General features: G+C 41.3%; 1 protein-coding gene across 2 annotated transcripts in view; it reads left to right on the forward strand.

The window, feature by feature from the left end:
• Window positions 1-19,039, forward strand: part of esrrgb (estrogen-related receptor gamma b) — a 92,606-nt gene that overhangs the window by 54,211 nt on the left and 19,356 nt on the right. Inside the window, exons 1-3 of one of the 2 annotated variants that reach the window (XM_085770476.1) lie at window positions 153-687; window positions 10,633-11,048; window positions 15,231-15,347. In XM_085770476.1, coding sequence (XP_085626602.1) covers window positions 638-687; window positions 10,633-11,048; window positions 15,231-15,347 — 583 coding nt within the window. In that variant the 5' untranslated portion in view covers window positions 153-637. Of the gene's footprint in view, window positions 1-152; window positions 688-10,632; window positions 11,049-15,230; window positions 15,348-19,039 lie in introns of those variants that run through there. The other variant, XM_085770478.1, reaches the window with a different exon arrangement.

A 19,039-nucleotide genomic window follows, 5' to 3' on the forward strand; every position in this document is an offset into this window, starting at 1 on the left:
AGGGGCGTCCCATCACAGTAATCCTTCGTCCCCATTGGCCGCCCTCAGGACGGCCCCCCCAGATCTAACCAGTGGCGGCTGCTCCATATGCACCAGACCACGCCCCCCCTGCTCTTAAAGAGCCCCCATGTCTTCAATGGAGACTCAATCCCCTCACTGACTTACTCAGCCAGAGTGCGCTCTCACCACTGCCGCTCTCCATCCAGCTATCTCTTATCTCTTATTCTCTCTTTCTCTATCCATCACTCCCTTGTTTGTTTGTTTTTTATTCTTTCTCCTCCTCTGGACACTTCCTTCTTCTCTTCTCTTTTCATTCTGAACCTCAAGTTCTTCTTCCACTCTCCCCTCTCTTTATGATCACTAAATCCACTCCTCTTCTCTCCATACGTACTCCTGAGCCTGAGTGTGCAGCACCTGTGCAGACTGGAGTTTGTCGGGCCGAGGCAGAAGGTTTTTTAATTTTTTTTTGCTGTGTGTGTGTGTTGAACAGAGGAGGGAGGGGAGACAACACCCAGGAACACCTGACCAACATTTCATCAAGATATGTGGAGACTTAGGAACTGATCTCCTCCTTCAGCTTTTCCCAAGCTGTTTATCTGTTTTTTATTGCAACACCTGGAATGCTTAACGTGGACTGATGGATGTTTCCGAACTCTGCATCCCCGACGCTCTCTGCTACCACAACCAGTAGGTGCATCTCTTTACGCATCTTTTTCCCTTCAAATTCATTTCTGCTTTTGTTTCTATTTAAGGTGACAGAATTAAATTCACTTCTTGAACTTTTTTTTTATCACAAGGGGAGAACAAACTATCTAAACATTAGGGAAATCAATTTAATGTATTTGTGTAATAAATAATCCTGCTTAGAGTAAACAAGTTCAAAAGACAGGGAGTTCCTTGCGCTACCTCGGCTCCACCTCCCCGTGTACGGGACAGCCGAGCTCAGCTGTATCAGTGAGGCTGCAGTAGCGCAGCCCGCAGGGAGTCCAGGTCGGATGGTTGCCCTACAGCTGTCCAGCTCTGCATCAGGATCCAGGGTTTAACCTCAGCCACAGGGAAGAGCTAGAGGCAGATTAATGCGGACGATATCCAGATGACTATCCTCTGGCAGCGGTCGTTGTCCGGCCGTGTCCCAGAGAAAGAAAACTGTGACTGTGCTGCTGCCCCTTGTGTGTGTGTGTGTGTGTGTGAGAGAGAGAGAGAAAGAGTGTGTGAGAGACAGATAAGAGTATATTTGAGAGGAGGGGGGTGAATAACTGTTTGCCTGTGTTTACTTAAAGCTTTAATCACTTTTATGTTGTTTGTGGTTTCACATTTTCCTTAATTTTGGTGCTTCTGTAGAAGTTGCATTGACAGAGAGAAATTAGAAAAGTCTAAAAACAGACTGTGTGTGTGTGTGAACAGTTACTTCTATTTAATATCAAAAGATTAAAGTGGTTCACACTTATGCTCGCACATATTGTCATTGTGCATTTAGTCCATGTGCAGGGATCAAGCACCTTGTCTTACAGGAAATGAACTCTCAAATCTCAGCTGGAGAACTGGTCCTCAGCGTTTCAGTGCTGAGACTCGCTCTTCTTTTAACTGGACAGAGAGACTCTTCACTGGGATCCTCTTAATGTTAAGCTGTAGATGGGATTGGAAAGGTTTAACTTTCTTAACACTTTAACTGGACTTACATTAGGTATGTTTCAAACTTCTCAAGACTCCTAGGAAATAGGACGTTTCTGGGATGTTTATTTTATGTATTTACTTTTATTTGGTTCAGTCTCTTAACTGCACCTGAGTCCAGGATCGATAGAGGCAGATAAACTCATAAAAGTCTCTATGTGTTCAGTTAGAGACATGATTAAAAGTTATTGAACTCCAAAGTAGCTCCTATTATTATAGTTTCTGCAGCAATTATTAAGTAGTGTGTAAATCCTCATAAGACGTTAACAACAGCAAAGTGTCGTACAAATAATGTAAAATTGAAAATAATTACTACAATTAAATTCACAACACAATTTTCACAGTGGATTTCATTTCTTTTGGATATATTTAAATATCAGTATAAATACATATCAATTTTTTGTCTGTTAAAGCTTTGATGTTCAATATTGCAATTCCTAAGCAGGTTGTAGTGATAAAACCTCAACCCTGAGCTCCTCTTTTTCGCACAATCATCATTTTCCAGAATCTAAAAACCTGCGTGTAACACACACCTATCCTACTAAAACTGCCTTTAAGTTATTATATTATTATAATTTTGTAATTATGTAATAAAAACTTTATAAACATATTATAACTTAAGCTCGCAAAAGTGAAAAACATTTGAACCTCAATTTGAATTATAAAAAAACACAAAGGCAACAATGTGAGGCCGTTAACCTGTAATGACCCTGGATCAGGTCGGAGTGTGTGTGTGTGTGTGTGTGTGTGTTATATTGTGTTGTGATGCAGTATGTTTGTGTAAATCTGCATGTTTGCTCTGCAGATGTGGATGCTCACAAAAATATGTGTGTGTTTTTGAAGAAGGCGGTGGCTGCTCACTTTTATAGGTGCATGGAAGTACACGTGTGTGAATGTGAATGTGGTCAGAGTGTGTGCGGTCTGAGTGTGTCGTCGTCTCTCCTCGTGCTTCTGCAGGACCGTTTGATCACATTTGATAGGACAGCACTTTTCATGACACAGTGACACTAGCATTGGAAAAACACACACATACACAAACACATGCTACAGTGCTGTTTCGCAAACTCACCTTTCTACACACTGTGTTTATACCGGTTAGAAGTGATTAATTGTGTATATTTTAAGGGCGGTGATTTACTTCACGAAGTTTATTATATTTTATTGAAGACAAGCAAACCAGGATACAACTTTTAAATAAAGATAACATGTCACAACTATAAACTGTAGGACAATTGCACACTCTCTTTGAGAAAAGTGCATAATATGCAAGGCTACAACATGTGATATACTAAACTGTTCTAAAAAAAAAAAAAAAAAAAAAGCCTTTACCTTTCTATATTATTGTCATACAGTACATTTTCACACCAGGAGGTAAATGTATGTGTTGATGTACTTGCATAGTCTAAGTCTGTGGTTTTAGAGTCACATTAAGTTATTAACCCCTTGAGGACTTTTGTGCTAACCACAAGCCTATTGGTCTGAGGTGAGAGGTGTGTGACGACTGTCGAGTCCAACTGTCACGCTGCGTCTCTGCTGAAGAGGCAAATGTTCCTGCAGCAACAGACTAATGTCATTTTTGTCAGGCATCTCTCCTTATAATTTATAGATAGATATGTAGATTGATAGTGTGCCCTTTTAAGAAATAACAATTAATGACTCACACACAGTATTTGGGGAAAAAAATGAAAAACCAACAAAAAAGTACATACATTTACATGCTCTAATATGCAAAATTGTTTCTAAATGAATTTATTGCTTATTTTATTTTAAAGGTTCTCATCAGGACTGCTTAGGTGTTCATTGAATCAAATTTTTATAAAATCTCAATTTTATGACCTAAATAAAAGTGTAGATTTAAAAAACAAAAACTGGACCAAAAGTCATTAAAATCTGCCTCCTCAGTTACTCCACCTCTCACCCACTCAACACTATTTAAATTTTCTGAGGACAGAAAAAAATCTTCTGCTTTTAATCTGTTTCAAAGGTGTGTTTTATTCAGAATTTTTTACATGGTAAATGCTTTTCTTAAGACGCATAACAGAATGTGCTCTATGTAAAACAGACACATGATTTGCTACCTCTTTATACGTTGAACATGTTATCTTAAAACTCTGAGCCTCTTTGTGACCAGCTGTGGTTTCAGTATAATTAACTTTGGCAGTTTTAGACAAGTGGATCATCTAAATTTTAAAAGTTGAAACGTTGTTGTATCTTCAGTTTGTTCAGATAAATCAGATCCACTTTTCTCCCGTTCCACCTGCTGGCCCCATACAGTAGGTGTCCTTCGTATAGGCAAACGAACAGGAATGCATAAATCTCAAGCGGTCAAATGCATGACACACACACAAGAAGACACAATCATAGACACATACACACACACACACACACACACATGTGCGCGCACGTACAGATGAGAGCAAAGAATCACACGCTGACCTGGGATCTAATTTTAGCGTTGCCATATCATGGAAACACCTGACTGTGTCTGTTAAGAGAAACATTCATCTTATCGTTTCGCGTTTGCATCTGCATTTATTACACTGGTTATGAATGTGGTCATACTGACTGTAGTGTATATACTATGTACTGTGTTTATTTATGAGAATCTTTTGTTTAAATAAATAGAAAGACATCGTGATCAATGGTTGAAAAAAACATGACAACACACGTTACATAAAGAGACTTTTTTTTTATGCAGCTGCTTTTAGTTGTAGTTGAATGGATGTGTGGATCCAGACATTATAAATGTATGTTCCCCCTAATATGATTTTTACTCTCTTCTGCAAAAATTTGTTTTTTTTTCCACTGGAAACTGAGACTGACATGAAAAAAAATCTGATGCAGAAAGAAAACACACTAAAATGTCATGGCTTTTTTCATGGCAGCAGTTCCAAAGTGCCACAGTGATTTATGAAGCGGCATGCGATAGGTTACTGACGATTTTGCTTCTAACGTGCGTTCTTGAAATCAGTTTTATGTGCAGTGCAAGTAAGAAACAGTAAATGTAATGTTTGTGTGGAAGTGTTTTGTTAGTTATGTCACAGTCTGTTTGGTTGCCCGAGTGAGTGGACAAAGTTTGTTGCTCCCAGCTCATCTTTCTGGAAAACACTTTATCACTGCACTTGTAGAAACTCGGTCATGGTTGGTGTTTGAAACATCTCACCGATCTCGCCGCGCGCTGATCTCGCCCATCTTTTAGTTTTGAAGCTTGGCTGACAGGACTGGTAAAATCGTCTGGGAACTGAACCTATGAGTTCACTGACGGATGGAGGGAGCAGGTGGTGGGACAGTGGGTGTTGCGTTGTGTTGGTTACATTAGTGGCGGGAAAAAAAAAAAAAAAGTCGCCTCCAACTATTCTTTCAGCACCGGCTTTGAGTTTGAGGAAAATTACCAGAGACAAAAACAATTCAAAACTCTGCTGTATTTTGTCCTGAGTCTGTTCCCCAAGTGTTCACACTGTCATGTTTATTACTGCACAGCCCAGCTCTGTGGTGGAGAGCTGCTGTGTGACGGTATGAGGGGAGAACTAACTTCATTACATGTCATGACCCCCTCTTGATATAGATATATCCTTTAGGCAGCCTGTCAAGGACTCTGAATTCATCAGGATGTAGATGGACCCCCACTTTTTTTTTCTTTTTTTTTTCCTTTTTTTGTGCAGCCGTTATTCAATCAGAACATGAATGTGGCTTTCATGGGCTCAGGCTGAATATAAGCAGCAGTGAAGAGCTCGTAGAATGAGTTTGTTTTATTGATCAAATGAAATTAACACACACACACACACACGCATGCACACAAAGACGGAGAAGCAGTGCGTCTAATCATGGAGTGTGGGTCAGCCAGCATGTTTAATTTAATGGGCCTCGTCGTAGCCTCTCGACGTCTCACATTGTGAACTTAATTCCTCTTCACCACGTTAATTTGCATTGTGTCAATTGACCGGAGTGCTTACTGTATCAGCTTGAGTCGCACTTGAAATTCAGCCCATGCCCTAATACCATTAGGCAAATGCAAAGTTGTGTCATTTACACATTTGGAAAAAAAAAAAAGAGAGAGAGTGGGAGAGAGAGAGAAAAGCCAATTTGCGCCGGACAAGACTCGCTTGTGATTATCAGTGGATGTTATTACTGTGGAGAAGCAGACGTTTGAAGGTTATATTTCTGGGCAGTAATTGAAATGCAAAATAACATTAGGATCGATGGCCATCTCTGTTTATTTATGAAATCAATATCGTAACTGTCCCTCATGAGTCCCCCTCTGATTCTCAATGACGGCTTAAGTCTCTGCTCGTTTATTCCTTCGTCCCCATAACCTCCTCCTCCTCCTCCTCCTCCTCCTCCTCCTTCTTCTTCTTCTGTCTCTTTTTAAAAGGCAGTTAAGGGTGTGTTTGACTTTGCAGGGAGAGCAGTCTCCTGGAGGTGCTGGACGAGTATGTAGATGGGGGTTGATACCCCAGGTAAGGAGGCATCATCCATGTGGGAAATCTATGCAATCTCCCCTCATGGCAGTGACATTGAAGAGGCCATATGCTCCAAGCTCTGTGTGTACACGTATGTGTGTACAAGTATGTGTGTGTGTGTGTGTGTGTGTGTGTGTGTGTGAGAGAGAGAGAGAGAGAAAGAGAAAGAGAAAGAGACGGAGAAACAAAGTACATCTGTGCATTATGTTGGTTGTGTAAAGGTAGGCAAAGATTTAGTGTGAAAGAAAAATGTTGTTTTCAAAACCAAATTTATTTGCCACCTTTGGGACACAAGAAGTATGTACTAAGAGGTCCACTTACTATAAACCTGAGCTTTTGACCGAATCCAATGGTCCTCTTCAACAAATGGAGCTTGAACAGGAAACCGGGTCATTAAAGTAACTGAGAAAAAACATTTGCAATGAAATCACAACACATACATTCAGACTTGGTAGTTCTCAATCAATATCATATCAATCCTCTAATCGATTTATTCATGATAATAGACTTTGTTAACAATTCATCAGTTAATCAAGTGAATGATCTGCAGATTGATCAAAATAGTAAAAGTAAAAAATAATCATTCCCCAAAAGAAAATTTTCCAGCCAAGTAAAAGTTGAATGAGTGCATAATTGAACATAAGACACATATGAAAAATTATAAAAGTGATGAAACCACACACAGATTCAATCACAAAGAGACAGCAAAGTCCAAGTTAGACAAGAAATAAACAGTTAACAAAAAAAATGCTCTCAGTCTAAACAGCTGGATTCATGAATAAGTAAGTGTGAAAGTTTTTATGTTTGATTGCTGATTAATTGAGGAAAACCACTCTCATTTAAAAGCAAATACAGCAAACGTAAGAGCAAAGTGAAAGTGCTTCATGGACACAACAGTTTGGGATTAAAAGACTTAATATGTCGAAACGATGTGAAATTTAACTTCACGGCTGAAAGGCTGCGATTCAGGTGTGAAACTTCAGGTTTCGAGGAAACAGCTTGCAGATTTGAACAAATGTGTTTTTTTTCCATTAGGAAAATCAACATATAACCTCAATGAGTCTTATTGATGTATTTTGACTAATGTCTCTTTTAGAAAAAAACCCAACTCCATAATTCGCTGCAGCGCATGAACGATGCATTTAAATGTTAAGAACGCAATCTTTTTTCTTTTTTTCTTTTTTTTTTGACGACCTTCATTTGTGCCAACGCTGTGTCTCGCACATGTTGTTGTTACTACTTAACACTTGGGCGACACACGCTACCCCGTTTTCCCGCTCGCATGACCATTCATTTCCCAGACACCCCGGCTGCGGACTAACAGTGTAATCTATGTGTCAGGCAGGAAGGGGCACTCAGTTTAAAGCTGATAGAGTTTGCCCCAAACAAGGACAGCCTATCATAGAAAGATTAATGAACTAATTTCATGCATGGCTCCTTGCCTCTGTCCTTCTGCGCTTGCATGTTCGACTGTGTGTTCAGCACCATGATTTACGCCGTGCTCCTCGCTACAAGCTTAACCCCAAGCTTAACAATAATATTTCCCCTTAGTGGGAAAATACATAGTAAAATGGGGGCAAACTGATTTAAAAAAAAAAAAACCTATCCCTCTTCAAGGAAAGGATAGCATGAGGTCATTGTGGAGAATTGTTTTGATTATGCATTTTTTTTGTGACTCCTGTTAAAATTTATTGCACTGAAATTCAGAGGCTGGAAAAGATATTTCATGGCTTACAGAAGAGGTGGATGGATTCAGGATTTATGTAGGGAAGCAGGGAATCTGCAACATTGCCAGCATGATGGGGCATGCCAAAATACACACACACTCACACACACACACACACACACACACACATGAACATTTGATATTTTAAGCTGATCTGATGGGACATTTTCACACCCATCACACTTTGGCTCCAAAATAAATAAAAAATATTTTTTTTTTTTGAAAAGGCTGTGGTCACTGATCTGGCATTTCAGGCAGCGTCTCGGTCGTATTAAAGATTCTGGACAGCTCTCTAGATTTTTACATGGAGTCTCGTCTAGACGCTCTCTTTCTCTCAGATTGGTGGACACACTGAAACCTTGTGTGTCTGCCGCTCCGAGCCTTTCACTGTGGGAGCATCTGGCCCCTCCAACAGCAGCAGAACAGAGAAGGCAGGTGACCTTCACGTCTGTCTGATGAGTCTTGCTTGTCTGCTCGGTTTGTACCATTTTTCTGCGTGGCGGAGCAAACACCACTCCATTAGACATTAGGTGCAATGCGTTTGTGTGTATGTTTGAGTCTGTGCGTGTGTGTTGCCAAGGGAGCGGGCGGGTTGAAAAAAGTCAGGCTGCGCTTAAAAAAATCTGTGTCTCTTTATAATAAGAGGGGGGAAACCAAATTATGAAACTATGAAGCTATTTCTGTCCATGCGAATTGGTGGTTCGTGCCATTATTTCATTTCGACAGATTTGAAAGGACCCATTAGAAATTTCCATTAAACCTAACAAAAAACATCTCCCCAGCGTTACTGTGTGCTAAGTGTGGAATGAACTACTTTTTACATATGCCACAATGTACTATCCCATAGGGAATCCCCCCCCGATCTGGCTGCGATGATGTATTAACTGTTACCACGCCGCTCTCTCCACCTCGCTCAGATGGGAGAAAATATACCTTCCAGTTGACTATAGGTACATGATAATTGCTAGCAAGATTTAACATTGAGTCTTATGAATCTTTTATAAACCACAACAGCCTCAGAATGAAGACTAACATTATGTTGTATCGCTCTATCTTGCACTATGTTAACAGTCCTGACTGATTAAAAATGCATAAGGAATGTCTGGGACCCGTAAGAGGAGGGTTTATTTTTTCATGCCTCATCTGGAACAGGAAGGAAGCGGAGGATCAATAGATCTGATCTTGGCCCAGGGGTAGAGGCTATCTCCCCCTCCCCCTCCCCCTCCATCCTTTACTCCACCGCTCCCCGTTAGCAGTTAAAGGAGAGGTTTCATGTTGTCAGGGCCTGATGACTTCATGGCTTTATATATAAACACTTATGCAAAAAAAGGCAACAGAGGGAAAATACATTTCTAACCACAACAGAAAAATCTGAAGGAAAAAAAAAAAAAAAATGAAATAATGGGGCAGTCCCCGGCAGCAACAGACACAAAGTTCAGAGGAATCTAGGCAGCATTAGCTTCTTGTTAGTTTCAGACATTCTTAGCATGACTTTCCACAGCTTTCACACAATATTTACAAGCTTGTAGGGCTGAAGCTGTGTTAGATCAGCACCAACTGTGACAGACAGAGCCAGCAGTTCTAACACAGACCCAAGCCTCATTTCATGCTTTGTTTGAGAGGATATTATTGAAGCCACTTGCAAAAACATGGCAAATAAAGGACTTTGCATCCGCTTTTAGCTCCACAAATAACATTTGCCATGAGAACAGTTCACTACAAAAAAGAAAAAGTCCTCCAGAGACCTCGATGACCTTTGGTAACATCTGGTCATTTAGAAATCCTCAAACGGTTTTTTGTTGATTCCAGTCAAGACAATTGTATTAAATCGGTGTAGCATCCGTACAGGTGTTGGCCTCTAACCCTTTAAGGAAGAAACAACAGGAGGAGCGACACAGGGTTTCTCTTAAATACATTAGAAGTGATCTTTTCCTTTAATTCTTTCAAACTTTTCTCCTAAATTTTACCAGTGAATCTTGGACTGTGTCTTCCACAGACGGTCCAACCGCTCACTTAAATCCTCCGTAACCCAGCACCATCCATTGGCAAAGTAACCAGGACTATTGATTGGGTCATGTATTACCCATGATCCTCCATATGCTGAGTGTAACACCTCTCTCTGTCCATTAACAGCCTTCTGAAGTTTCATTTATTCACTTACTTCTGGCAGCCGACCCATTGTGGGCATTGTTTGCAAGATGTATTGGGCATCCATTGACATGATCATTAGTTACCATTTTGCCTGAGAGAAATAAGCTACTGTAGTATATCACTTGGCATTCCGACGCATTAATGCTCGTGTCTGTAACATAATCTATCAAACTCCAATGAACCGGTGCGCTCCATCACAGCTGATGAATCTCTCGCAGGATAATCAGGCGATGATGGAAGAAAGCAACATGCAGTACATCTTGTTGGACTTGTTAGTGGGGATGTTTTTATTGATACTGCAGTTTCCTGATTGATATTGGTTTTCATATACAATATTCTATGTTCCTCAGTTCTTTAGAAAATTAGTTCTCATTTCCATTTGAGGTAAACAGGCAGCGTTTTCTATCACATCGCTGGTGTTGTTTGAAAGCCCCGTTGTTCCAGTGAGCTGACTACAGCTGAAAGATTTCATGAACTGTGAGAGAAAAGTTCAGGATTCCTGTGTCAGTGCTGATGGAGTCCATTTTGGTAAATCGGCCGCTATCTGGACTGAAAACGTATGAATGGTGAATTTAGCTGTTTTGACTCTTAACTCAAGCTCTGGCCCTGTGTGTGTTCCCCCAGGTTACTAACCAGAATGCCCTCTGAGGACCGTCACTTATCGTCCAGCTGTGGTTCTTACGTCAAAACCGAACCTTCCAGTCCGTCCTCCTCTCTAGTCGACACCGGCAGTCACCACAGTCCCAGCGGGAACTCTGACGCCAGCGGCGGCTACATTAACGGCAGCGGCGGACGCTCACACGCCCTGGACTCCCCACCAATGTTCAACCCAGGCATGCTCGGAGGCGGCGCCGCCTGCCTACGCCGCTACGAGGAGTGCTCCGGCAGCATGGCCGATGACTCACCAATCAAGTGCGAGTACATGCTCAATGCCATTCCCAAGAGGCTGTGCCTGGTGTGTGGCGACATTGCCTCAGGCTACCACTACGGGGTGGCCTCCTGTGAGGCCTGCAAAGCCTTTTTCAAAAGGACAATACAAGGTATTTCCCACTTTCTCTTTTATTTTCTACTGGCTCACCTGAGCTCATCTCCAGGGTCTGTCCTTCTCAGTGCAGTCTGAGAATTTTTCTGTCATTTTTCAGGTGGTTAAATATTCAGAAGTGTTACGTATTTAACAAAAGAGATTTTTATGACTATAATTTTTTCTAAATACTTTTTATTAGCTATACTTTGACAGCTGTGATTGCCAGTAAAAAAAAAACAAAAAAAAAATCACTTGACGTTGAGTCCATTGACATGTGTCCCACATGTTTCCTCAGTGCTGATACCTAACCCTCTGCGCTTATGGGACTAATACAGTGTAGTGATTATGAGTGTCTACAGCAGGCTTTAGGCCCAGACTGTAAATCTGCTCTGGGTTTGTGGTTTTTTGATGTGTTTGCATGTGAATCGTATGTCTGGCATCAGCTCTGCCACGTGCGGGAGCTGCTCCAGAATAATCACTTGGACAGAGAAAAATATGCCACAAAATGAGATGCAGAATTTTGAATTTCATCTGCAGCATTTGCATCTAAAGACATAAAGTCAGACAGCAGATTAGTGAGGCCATGGACACATTAAGGCAGATACATGTGATGAAAAAGTTCTCAGTCCGAATTTCCATCTTCATCATTCCACTTCTGAATTGTATTGGTAATTGGTAGCAAAAACCATAGTGGCGCACTAGTGCACCCATAAGGTGAGGGGTACAGATGGATTACTGTAGCTGATAATGACTAATAAACTCAATAGTTTGTACTTTTGCAGAAAGTGGCAGGTCCCAGGGCAAGTAACTATCAAAACAAGCATTATTTCTATTAACAGCCATATGTAGCTGTATTGTCACTGACATGGGCTGATAACAAGCTAATACGCACCTGATTGTTACAGGGAGATATTTTACCACAGGAACATTTCTTTAAATGAGCTTAAAACAAGTTGAAACATTGTTTTATGATAAACTGTGGTGTCAATTTTACTAAATGCCTCAAAGTGCTCTGTGTTGTTTTGATAGCTGCCATACTTCTGTGCTGGGACAGACTTCAGTGTCCCATTAAAAACATTTGAAGACACAAATCTAATGCAAACAACTCTGAGCCGCTCTCTGATTTACATCTGACCAATAACACAGTAGAGACAGCAAATAGCTCTCGTGTGTGACTTTGTGTTGTCTTGCACCCTCTCTTCTTCTTCTTCTTCTTCTTCTTCCTCTGTCTCTCGCCCTCCTTCTTGGAGGACAGGCTCGTAATGAACCTAATCTGTCCGTCATTCGTCCTGAGCCACGGGAGTTTCAGTCAATAACAATCAGTGTTGGGTGACTGTAATTAAGAACCAGGCATTTCATTGGGAGAAAGTCAAGAAAGGAGGGTGGGAGGTGTGGATCTGTTCTTTGCCCCCAGGCCCCTCTACCCAAGGGGGGTGGGGGCCAATTAGAAGCTCAGGCACGTGTTGTCGGGGCAATAACAGAGGAAGGGAAGAGAGGAGGAGAGAGAGAGAGAGAGGCGCTGAGAAGTCCTCTAAATAAAAGGCAGAGGGACCGGGGACAGGGGACATGGTCATTCACTGAAAGGAGAAGCTGCTTTAATGGAATGGTAATCAGGGAGGGGGGTCCCGGCCTCGGCAAAGGAGGAGGACAAGGAGAGGTCCAGCTTGAGTGGAGATGAGTGCGTGGATAATAGCATGGCATAATAATATATCAAAATTTAGAGGGAAAATAAGAGAGGTTAAGGAAGGATATTAGAGTGGTTGAAATGTCCTTTGAGAAATAAAGGTGGACACAAGACCTGATTAACTAAGAGGCTATGCCGACAGTGAGCTTTTAGAGGTAGGCAATTTAAGACTATTGTGGACCCCCAATGCAGCCCCCCCTTCACATACAGTACATACACACTCACACATACACTTACACACACACAGGTCATTTTTGATCCATTCAGGTACAAAATGTTTCTTTTAATATTCAGAAAAATATTTAATGAAATTGATTCTCTAATCTCACAAAACTCGTCTGTACTCCATTATTATGTTAAATGATAAAGAATTAAATACAGTGGGGGAAATGTTCTACTGTAATTATTATATATATTATATATACAGTGTAATATTTGTTCATAATATGTTTATAAATCAAATAAAATATGATAAAGAAAAATGTAAAGGTAAAACGTGGAGGAAGGTGAATACCTCGCTCTGTACGATGGACACTGAGTAATTTACTGTATAGCAGAGCAGTAAAGATATGAGATGAGATTTCGAGCGCTTATGGATCATCGTCGCTTTGCGTCATCGACAGCTGTACTTTTACGCGACAGTAAAACGCAAATCATTGTGGGATTGTTAGCTGACAGTAGTCTTCATGGACACGGACCTTACTTTTGTGTTGCATTGTGGAAATGTTTTAGGGCTCCATATAAAGAGTGAATTTCACACTCAGAATTCAGACATTAAATGGTGGACATTAAAATAAAGTGCACTATATAGTGAATGGGGAATAGGACACATCCTTCCCCACAGTGGAGGAGCTGCTCACAGCTGCTAAACATTACAACAGTGCGGATAATTGACTGTGGCATTGCATTATTTTGTGGTAGAACAAAATCATTCATTAGTTTTGCCCAAATTCCATCTGGACACAAATTCTTTACAACACGTGTAGTATTTGTCATAGTATTCACTTTGTGCTTAATATTACAACAAAAATACACTTATTACTTATAGTATATGAGAAATTAATTTACGTCCCTGTTTTGTACGGACACGAAAAGATATAACTCATGGATCATTAGTCGTCTGTTAAAGTTTGATTATGAAACTTTTTTCTTTTTCATGTCTCTTTCTTTTGTGCATTGCATTGTTATACAAACATCACAAAGAAATCAAGCATTCTTTTGCTAAACACACAGACTCTTGTGTACTTTCTTTAGTCCCTCACCTATGTGAGCACAGGACACTTTTGAAAACCTGTTTGGAAATACATCATATGAAAACTGGACAAAGCCATTACATCATGGTATCACTGCACAAAGAGTATAGTGTTGCAGCCTGCACATGTGCACTGCAGTCGACTGTACTTCCCCTCTGCTATGGCTGCACAGTTTAAAAGACTTGAGCCTCCCCGAAACCAGCACCAGCCTCTGCCAACATCCTGGCGCGTTGCCCCGGGCCCCTCACTGTGCATGTGACCCTGCTGGCACCATCGATTCCAGGGATCCTGACAAATGTTGGCACCTTCTCCTTGTCCAACAGGGGGTTGTGTGTGTGTGTGGTTGGTGGTGGTGGGGGGGGGGGGGGTGGTGGTGGGGGAGGTGGGAGGCAAAGCTGGCAGATCTGCACCAGACAACACCTGGTTTGCTGTTTTTAGGTACCATTAATACATCTCTGGACTTACGGGACATTGCTTAAACATTCAATCGAGGGATTTGGATACTTGGGAGGATTTGTCATTGGATTCTGGGGTCACGTCAACTTTTGAAGTGAGCGTGTAATGATCCGGAAGAAAAACTGTTAACCGGAACCTGGTGAGAAAGAAAAGGCAGCGGTTACATGGCAGCAGATTCAATATGTCTGCATTTCTGGCTGTTTTTGGACCCGAGTGATTAAATTGCATAGGAAATATTTCCATAGCGAGCCAACAGCCGTCGAGACGGACTTGAATAATACATCGAGCTTTGCTACATGATATGGCAGCGTTAGATTGGCGAATCTAACAGCAGCTCCTGGTCCTTACTGGGGAACATTATGCAGAGCGCCGGGGCTGCGCGTCCATCTCTTAGCCCTTGTGTTGTGGAGGGGAGGGCAGCTTTCCCATCATCCCTTAGGTGAAGAAGGATGGGCTGGGAGGGGTGCGCCTCGCAGAGAGGACGCTCTGCATTAATGAAGCTAATTTATCTGTGAATCAAAATGGGGGTGGGACTCCAGGGCGGGTAGGTGCTTTTTACATGTCCCATCAAAATGCCACTAAACTCTCCTCTCCTTCAGGAGTGTCACACGGGGTCACCTTGGGACAGGTGTGTGTGTACGTAAGCACACACACACACATTGTTGTGTCTCTTCCTGGCTTTCTGCGCCTGTTGTTTACCATTTGTGATTTGATCTTTTCTACTGTTCAGTCATTTTAAAACAAACTCAAACTGATTTTTAATGCACGCACAGAATAAATAAACACGTTGTCTTGTTTCTTACAGGGAATATTGAGTACAGCTGTCCGGCCACCAACGAATGTGAGATCACCAAAAGGAGACGCAAATCGTGCCAGGCCTGCCGCTTCATGAAATGTCTGAAAGTCGGCATGTTGAAAGAAGGTGAGTGCTGATTTTATTCAACGATCATTTCAATGGGAAAATGAAAGGATTCGTTTTTCCCCCTATTTTCTGGATTATAAAAAACATATAAATAGAAATACTTTAGCTGTAACTGTGGTGAGATCTTACATAAACTGTATTGCTCTCAACAATTAAAATAGCCAATTATCATTCTGAGGATTTAATCTCTCTCATTCTTCTAATTTCTGTGTTTTATTATACTTCATCAAGACTCAGTGACCAGGCTTAAAACAAAACTGTGTCAGTGTGTTTGTGTGTGTTTTTTAGATCAGGGAGAGTTGATTATCACGAGTGAACATAAAGGTCTGAAACAAAGGTTGAACACACACAACTGTCTCTGTCATGACAGTGAATCTAATGCGGCCCAGCAGACCTGCTGAGGGCTGAAGGACTATAGTCAGTGATCAGATATTAAACCAGCTGTTGCCTCGGGGAGACACCAGTGACATCACCCGCATGCCTTACTTACCTCTCCTCGCACCCCTGAGCCTCTCGCCGTTGAACTGAGGCGGGTGGGAAAAGCTGCTGAGTTGGATGTTCCTACCAAAGACTGACTGAGATGTGTAACAGTACTCTTGAAAAGCACAAGCTGTTCCCCCAAGACTTCCCTCTCCCATGGGCCCTGGGTGTCTCTCTCCCTCCCTCACCCTCTCTCCCTCTCTCTCTCTCTCTCTCTCTCTCTCTCTCCCCCCTCTCTCTCGTTGTCTGTCTGTCTGTCTGTCTGTCTGTCTCCCTTCCCCTCTCTTGCCTAGCGTATTGATCCGCTAAATGCTTTCCGAACATCCCACCTCACTTCCTGCATGTGTTGTTTCTCCTCCGCCGAGAGACCTCTGGGAGCACAGAGGGAAAATCTAGCCGATAGATTTTCTTGTTCTTTTTCTTTTTTCCCGGGAAGAGTTTTTATTTTTTTTGGTGGATTTTTACACTGAGTCGAGCTCGAAGTTATGTTTTTGTAAAGAGGATTATTACTATACCCAGTGGGACATTACTGTGTATAACTGAGGTGCTTTTCTTTTGGGTAGACTGTCACGTCATTAAAAATATATAGAAACTGACCCTTTCAAAAAAAAAAAAAAAAAACATTTCTGTCTGTCTCACCAAAAAAAAAAACAGAATATTTTTTTACAGCTCTTTGCAGACATATGCATAGAAATAAATAATCATTAAAACTATCACAAATAAGCCACACACACACTATCAACAACAGGAAAATGTATTAAATTAAAGATATAGTATATAGTATAGCTGTTTAATGAAGTTACAGTTAAAGTTGACGGTGTGCACAGTAATATTTAGAAGTATATACTGACATTTAAGGAAAGAAAAAAATATGTTTGTTAATTTTTTTGTTTTTGTGGACAAGTGTTTCAAACTGTACACTTAAATATTGTGCATCATCTGTTTCCAATTTCCCCATGAAGATTTTTCCCCCTGAGTTTCAGTCAGTATACATAGATCAGTGACAGTTGCATGCAGGTGTTGAACAAACAACAGGAAGTCAGTTATTGTAGTTTGGCCATTCTTACTTTTCAACACATTCATCGTTTGAAGTTGCAGCAGTAACTGTGCCAAACAGCTCACGGAGGTAATGCAGGTACTTTACATCCCTTAGCGCCACATTTTATTGCTATGTATTTATTCTCAGAGCCATAAGTCAGTCAGTCAAACCTGAACACATAGACGTGATACACATATTTGTAGATTCAACTTCATGACACATTATGAGGATCTTGTACATCCCAGATATCCACTACTAAACTTTAATAAAAATAGAAATTATACAAAAAATATATATTTAAGACTACGCTTTAAAATATGCCTCTAAAACCTGCAGAATTTGCCTGGGAATCTTTTTTTTTTCATTATTAAAAAATTTCAGAGAGAGATTGCAAATAAGAGCTGTGAAAAAGCTTAATGTTAGTTTGTTAATTCAGCTCTACTGAAGGGCTTGGTGTGGTCTTGATTTTGTCTGAGTGTAAAATCAGCTATACAAACATTTTAGACTTTTTTTTTTCTTTTTTTTTGGAGACGGATGAGCTACTGAGACACACACACAGGGCAAAGCTGGGCTGACAAACAGCAGTTTCACAGAGTTGTTTGTATTTTCAATACTTATTCAGTCGAACATTATTTGATCTCTGAAGTCTCACCAGATCAAATTCTGGAGTTCAGCCCAACTCCATCCACACTGATTGTATGATATATATCCTGATATAAAAGGGAATGTTTACAGACTTTGTTTATAGGCTCCACTTAGAGACACAACAGTCATAAATTTCCTAAAAATAAAACCGTGGTGATACAGGTTTGTTGTATTCTGCCAGCACCAACACGTCTCATAATAGAAGCCAGAGGCAGTTAACTGCAATCTGCTCTGGTAACACAAGACTGTATGTCAGGCTCTTGGTCCGCGTCCACTAATGCAGCTTCACCGTGCACTGATGTAGCTGTGTTTGTTCATCTCAGACTGAAGGGTCATCCTTTGTGCTGCCGTTACAGAACTATTTATACCTGCGCCCACTCTTGATGTCTTCATCCCGGCCCAAATATCTCACACCGAGGCTTTGACTGTCAGCCAGAAAAAACACTGTTGCTTTAGAAATAAAGCTGAAACTATTAGCGCATGCTTAAAGGAAAACAGCAGGGTATTGTCTGTGGCGGGCTGAGCTAAGCCGTTGATGTGGTCAGTGTGTTGTGTGTGTGTGTCTGTGTGTTTCAGAGTGTGTGTTTGGGGGAATTTGACGCCGTAGCCTCCACCACCTGCCGCTCCTGAGATGCAGCATCACAGCCACAACGACATGTGGCTCAGTGGGTGATTCTCTGAAAGTGATGGCATTCAATTAAAAGGAAAAAGGACATTTAATCGTGGCGTAGCGCGGCGGCGTGGCCTCTTACACACTTGGGGGAACTTTGATCATGGAATCAGTGGGGGGACAGAGGCTTGCCCTACTTCATGTAATGAGATCACCGTATAACAAGTGGCCGAGAGCCTGTCATGGAAAAGGAACATTCACACAGTGTAACGTGAATGTCATGAACAAAGCTATCTAGTCCTGAGAGATCTTCAGAGCCGATAACAGGAGCAAAAACACTGTCAATAAATGCTGGCTAATTAAAAATGTTATAATATTGAAATTGAAAACTTGATTTCATCTCTATTTTAAAATATTCCATTGTATGAATAGAATTAGTATTCAGATATTTCCAAGCATTTCCTTATGAATTGTTTTTGGCATGGCTCATATTACAAATGTCTGCTCACAACATCCCAGCTCAATGTGTTTTTTTACTTGTTCCAGTGCGGCAACAGCAGTGATCATAAGAAACGCTTTGTGCCGCAGAAGATGCTGAGAGAACTTATGCGCTCAGTCGTTCTTAAAGCATCTAATATTTCCACCAGGACCCTCTAAGCTCCACTTTAAGCATGCCATCCTGAATCATATGGTGCCAGCTGCCAGGGCCAGACCAGCACTACTGGCAGGCAGGAGGAACCCCCTCCTCCATGCAACACCTGCCGCTGATCAGCTGACTTCAATTTTTAAAGCTGCTTTGGTGGCGTCGAGTGAAAGGTCCAAACAAATCAACTCCTCTGAAGCAGCAGCAGCAGCAGCAGCTCAACAACACACACTAGAGAGGACCAGGGAAAGCAAAAATGTGGTAGTAAACACATA

Source organism: Trachurus japonicus, chromosome 24 (genome assembly GCF_045865225.1).
Source record: "Trachurus japonicus isolate A0001 chromosome 24, Traja_1.0".
In the NCBI taxonomy this organism is placed as follows: domain Eukaryota; kingdom Metazoa; phylum Chordata; class Actinopteri; order Carangiformes; family Carangidae; genus Trachurus; species Trachurus japonicus.